The sequence below is a fragment of the Tarenaya hassleriana genome, unplaced genomic scaffold (genome assembly GCF_000463585.1).
Source record: "Tarenaya hassleriana unplaced genomic scaffold, ASM46358v1 Cleome61, whole genome shotgun sequence".
Lineage (NCBI taxonomy): Eukaryota > Viridiplantae > Streptophyta > Magnoliopsida > Brassicales > Cleomaceae > Tarenaya > Tarenaya hassleriana.
In genome coordinates, this window is record NW_010968608.1 from 101300 (window position 1) to 107405 (window position 6106).

Below are 6106 nucleotides of genomic sequence, written 5' to 3' on the forward strand. Positions count from 1 at the left end.
GTTATGTTATTTTTAGATATAATTATCAGAACCTCTTCTTCTAAAACTACTTCTCCGTATATCTTCCTCCAGATATAATGTGATCAGAATAATTTTATGGTCACATGAATCATAATGTCAAATTTATGATGATTTAACCAATTAATTAGTGCAATATATAAGGTGTAATCATTATGATTTGATGTGATCACCATAAATTTAACATTATAACCAATATGACCATCATGTGACCATACGATTATTCTAGTCACATAGTCACATATGGAAGAAGATATGTGCAGAAGTAGTTTTAGCAAAAAGAGGATATTTTGGATAATGCTCTCTCTGAAATTGCAGCAGAAGACAATACGTCATCGTTATTAGGGTCCGTTTCGTTACGATAATTTCGAATTTTATTCAAGTGAAAAATGTGATATAATTGAATCATCCAAAGTTTTCAAAAGATAACTCTTTCAGAAAATCGAATTTTTAAAAAACGAAACTGAGTTGGATCGATTTTTTAAAACCTTAAATTTGTTAAAAAAAATCTAATTTTTTTAATAAAAATTGAACCGAACAGAAATCAAAACCGAACAAATAAAAAAATAATAATAATCAATGGATACATATTTTGGTAAAACCGAAAAAACCGAACCGAACAATTCTCAAACCAAATACTGAAATAACCACCCCTACTTTATACTTGATCATACTAAAATGGCCTTCTAAATATATGTATATTTGCTTCTTGAATGATGTGTGAATGTGACAAAATATATAAATTTTCTGTCCTAATTTCTATATTTTAAGATATCAAACGTCAAAACAACTTGTTAACGAGCGAAATTTATTAGTCACTTTTTTTATATAAAAAAAAGGCTTTTCATTTTTTCGTGGCGTATTTATTGGATGCACTAATACAAAGAACAAAATCAAAACTTTATTCATTCATCTCAGAAATTATTAAAAAAAAAAGTGAACTTTGATTGGATTCCAGGCTCGCCCTTGATACTATTTGTGCAACGGCTTTACAAATGCAGACACCCAGATGACAAATCCCAGGCTTTTCACCATATGATATCGTCGAAGAATGATTCTGGCATCAATGGCGGCGAGGGAGTGTTGGCTACAGACTCGAACTGTTTCAAGAAAGTGAATCAGAGAGGGAACGAGTGAGAAAGACGACCTTTTCACTTTTCAGAGCAAGATCGTATGTATCTATACATATATATATGTGTGTATGTATACATGCCGACTTCAAAGACTTGTGCATTACCTTATATTGACTGTATTTCTCTCTTACAGCCTGCAGACCGCGCCCTCGTCTTCTGAGATATAGGTCGTGTAAGATGAGGGCACATTGTTTTACCTCGGCCGGTCGATATTTCGTGCTCTGTTGAAGCTCCTGTGTCTGCAGAGAGGCGAGTTAGTTAGGCGAATTTGTGGACCCGAGATGAGAAAATCGGAGAAAAATATACTTTTCGGGCCGGGAACTGAGGTCGATGGCTCACCCAAGGATGCGTCTTTGGCCGGATTATGAATCTTGCCAGAAACATGGCAGATGCGGCAACGAGAGAAGGCGGGAATTTTAGACACTCGTAATCTAACAAACTCAACTCCGCGAGATAATGAGCCAAGAACTCGAGCCGAGAGTTGGAATTCTGCAAAAGAACATTCCGAATATATCGATACAGAAGGTACAATTTAGTTACACTAAATTTGTCGATCGACCCTTCAAAAACCCAGTAAGGAATTTGGCTTACATTGTGAGAACCCTCCAGTGAGACCTTGACGAACCGCCTGTTAAACCAGCAAACCCGACACGATAGACAAAGATTAGACAGAAGAAACACCCGGTTTTTAACTGTATGGACTCGGTACAGTCGCGCTACATAGACGAGCTTTGTTCATCGAAAGGATTCTGACCTCAAAAATGTGATAGCTGTCGGGCTACCCAATTCAAATTTCAGCCATGAAAGTATGTCGGCCTCCATCTTCACGACGTCTTCGGCCGTGTACGTATTGTCGGTTATATAGCAAAAATCGTCCACGTTTGGAGGCTTGATCTCTTCGTACTTTCTGCAAGCCCCGACACGAAACAGAACATGGTAAGCACCATTCTGAACCAATGTGAGTCGAGTCGAGAGATCGAGAAGCTTACGAGGCGATAAGCATGGAGGTGACACCGAGGAGTTGAAGCTTCTTCCGTTCAAGCGGTTTGTGAGACAGGCATCTATCGATGTAGTTAACGGTGAGATAGAGAGTGTCGGCTGGGAGCCGGTATTCCTCTGCAACTTCCACCAACCAGTCCACCAAAACTCCTCTCATGTTGGCATTCACTTCTGTCTGAACCTTCTCCAGATAACTTTGAGAAGGCCTTCTCTTAGGTTCGGCCTAAACATATACATAAATCACGAGTTTCATTAGCCTGCAACTATGAAGAGAACGATTTACCCATTTGCAAACTTCTTATCATCACTCCACCAAGTTCGGACACAGACACTCACAGCTAATCTAAGTTCAGGATCCAATGCAAAATTTGTCTTAGTTATTGCTAGCATATCCAACCATAACCCTAGTCGACGAATCAGATCTCAAACAGAAAAGAACAGCGAATGCCCTTATGATCGACGAGGTAAATCAGAGCAAAGAGAGATCCAATTACCTCCATTTTATACAAATACTCGAAGATGTCCTTAGCATAAGCCGCGCACATTTGGGGATTGTCAGTAGCCGCCGATTCATCCTCCTCCGTCGCCGGAATCAGTACCTTCTTTGCCTTCGCTGTCTTGCCCTTAACCTTACCCTTCGGCTTCTGGGTCTCCTTCCCCAGAGCAGGCTTCATAGAAACAACAATGTTCGCAAAATGCTTGAGCTCACCCAACACAACCCTTTTCTTCCCCACCGGACGCTCATCCTCCGACGCCATGGCCGCCATCGAAGCGGACCTCTTCTTAACGCCCCGTGTGATCCTAAGGCAAGCGTTCCCTTGGCCGGCCATTTCAGATGAAAAGGCTCGAGCTGTGGGAGCGAGAGAGGGGAGAGAAGAGCGAAATGGAAGGAGGAGGTGAGAGACGAAGAAGGGTTGTGAAGGAGAAGATAAAAGGGGAAGAGAAGAAGAAGAAGGCGCGCCATTGGAGAGATTTTGTGGAAAAGGAATGGCGCTCTGTGCAAATTCTTCCGCTTTGGATTCGGATGCCTTTGCTGCGAAACCACTTGAAAAAAATTTGGGAGAAATTGAAATAATTGAGGCTTAGAGCCAAAATCTGGGGAATATAGTTTTGGTAATTAAAATAATTATAATATTGATTTGCGAGTTCCCGGGTGTATCCCAAAGTTTTGGTTTTTAAAAAACATATTTCAGATTTGGTGCATTTTGTCTCATGGGCCTTGTGCTTCCCTCCAAAATTTTCAACAAATGTACTAAGCAAATAAATAAATATAACCTAATCAGTGTAGTTTATTTCATTTAGTTAGGCCTTTCCACCAGAGGGTGACACGTGTCTTTATGTCTTTAATTGGAATTTTAAAGGTTTTTCAAATAATTGCATTAATATGACTATAGTTTTCAGAAAACTATCTACTCAAAAATTGACGTTGCCTTCCTCCCTTATAACTTTATTAATGAATAGTTAATTTTAGTTTTTGAATTCATTGAACAATATTTACAACCATTAATTAATTGTAAACTATAAATAGTTTCTATACTCTCATGTTCGTTAACATGCAATGCAATGCTCCATTCCAATTCCAATTCATTCAGGTTTGCAATCCGTTTTTAGTTTTAATATATTTTGTTCTTATCCTTTTGATCCCACTTCTTATATTTTGATTGTGTCAATCGCATTTGGAATGTCTGTATATGTATGTTATATTTTTTTCTTTACAGAATTATTTATCTATTTTTTAGTGACTAAAATTTAATATATAAACATGTGTTTGGTTTTTGAAATATTATTATGTGTTTTACAAAGTGGTCCAAAAGAGTTTATTATTCTCAACCTTGGAGAGCAGAAACATTTGCAAAAACAAAAAGAAAAATATGAAAAAAAAAATAAAAACAGAAATTGATATAGGTCCACACGGAAAAGTTTATATATAATTTTTTAAAAGTTTCTATGCGGATTTGGTTTCAAATTTTGCCGTGCATGCATATAATTTGCCTATGTGTCGAGAAAACGTTTGTTTTTCATACACTTAATAATTTTTTTCATTTCAAAATAGACTCTCTATTTAATGCATTAATTTAATTTAAAAATTCCTATTAAAATATAAAAGATTTTTGTTGTATATATACATTTATATACAGATGTTCATATATCTAATATCCATATATATTTAATTTTCCTAATTATATTTTTGCATTTATTAAATATATTATTATTTTAAAAAAAATAGACGACGCTTCCTTCAATAGGTTTTTAATAAGCGAGTTTTTAATATACCTATTTTTATTTAAAAATAAAGATACATGCATTCAATCATTTTATTGTATTCACCAAATTTTTCTACATTGAATTTGGTTCGGTTAAACTACTTTATAAATTTCGATAAATATTTATATTGATTCTCTTACCATTCATCAAAATTTGTTAATTAATTTATCTATATGATTTTATGGTTCTTTTTATGTATCTAAATTAAATTTCTATATATATAAAAAAAATTGTCTATGGAGATTGCGAAATTGAACGAAGATAGGAAGCGAAAGTGGGTTTGGTCGCTCGAAAAGAGTTTCTCCGGTGTCCAATTGCTTGGTCCGCTTAAAAAATGGTGAAATTCTCCCTGTAACCCATGATTTCTCAAAAGGTGATCAGAACCATTCCTCAATTTTCTGTAATTGATTCTTTTCTGTCAAATATTTTATGTTATTCCTGAATTTTTCATGTCTGAATTTATCTATTCTAGGAATGTCTTACCTGAGTTAACTTTGAACTAAGATTGAAATGGAAAAGTTCATGACTTTGGTTTTTAGTTCACAAACGTTTCTCTGAAAATGGATATGGAGAGTTTTTGGAAGATGAGTTTGCAGCTACATATAAACAATGGTAACAACATTAAAAGGAATCAATAACGAATGCGGATTTGGTTTCAAATTTTGCCGTGCATGCATATAATTTGCCTATGTGTCGAGAAAACGTTTGTTTTTCATACACTTAATAATTTTTTTCATTTCAAAATAGACTCTCTATTTAATGCATTAATTTAATTTAAAAATTCCTATTAAAATATAAAAGATTTTTGTTGTATATATACATTTATATACAGATGTTCATATATCTAATATCCATATATATTTAATTTTCCTAATTATATTTTTGCATTTATTAAATATATTATTATTTTAAAAAAAATAGACGACGCTTCCTTCAATAGGTTTTTAATAAGCGAGTTTTTAATATACCTATTTTTATTTAAAAATAAAGATACATGCATTCAATCATTTTATTGTATTCACCAAATTTTTCTACATTGAATTTGGTTCGGTTAAACTACTTTATAAATTTCGATAAATATTTATATTGATTCTCTTACCATTCATCAAAATTTGTTAATTAATTTATCTATATGATTTTATGGTTCTTTTTATGTATCTAAATTAAATTTCTATATATATAAAAAAAATTGTCTATGGAGATTGCGAAATTGAACGAAGATAGGAAGCGAAAGTGGGTTTGGTCGCTCGAAAAGAGTTTCTCCGGTGTCCAATTGCTTGGTCCGCTTAAAAAATGGTGAAATTCTCCCTGTAACCCATGATTTCTCAAAAGGTGATCAGAACCATTCCTCAATTTTCTGTAATTGATTCTTTTCTGTCAAATATTTTATGTTATTCCTGAATTTTTCATGTCTGAATTTATCTATTCTAGGAATGTCTTACCTGAGTTAACTTTGAACTAAGATTGAAATGGAAAAGTTCATGACTTTGGTTTTTAGTTCACAAACGTTCCTCTGAAAATGGATATGGAGAGTTTTTGGAAGATGAGTTTGCAGCTACATATAAACAATGGTAACAATATTAAAAGGAATCAATAACGAAATCAGATATACAGAGACCCTTACGCAGATTTTTCCGGGTTCGAGTACGGAGGACGATTTGAACGACGGGAGCAGAGAAACGACGAAGTTC

The 6106-nt window shown here is 34.4% G+C and overlaps 1 protein-coding gene across 2 annotated transcripts; it reads right to left on the bottom strand.

The window, feature by feature from the left end:
- Positions 1-903: 903 nt before the first annotated feature.
- On the bottom strand, positions 904-3186 carry LOC104799792 (putative cyclin-A3-1). Of its 2 annotated transcripts, none has more exons than XM_010522441.1 (7): positions 2645-3186; positions 2141-2373; positions 1906-2058; positions 1743-1779; positions 1458-1640; positions 1256-1390; positions 904-1118 (listed from the first exon to the last, which is right to left on the bottom strand). In XM_010522441.1, exons 1-7 carry the CDS (start codon positions 2978-2980, stop codon positions 1047-1049), a joined length of 1149 nt encoding a protein of 382 aa, XP_010520743.1. In that variant the 5' UTR covers positions 2981-3186; the 3' UTR covers positions 904-1046. The 2 variants fall into 2 exon arrangements, with proteins under 2 accessions (XP_010520743.1, XP_010520744.1); XM_010522442.2 differs by having other exon boundaries at positions 1491-1640; positions 2645-3184.
- Between the last annotated feature and the right edge of the window lie 2920 nt (positions 3187-6106).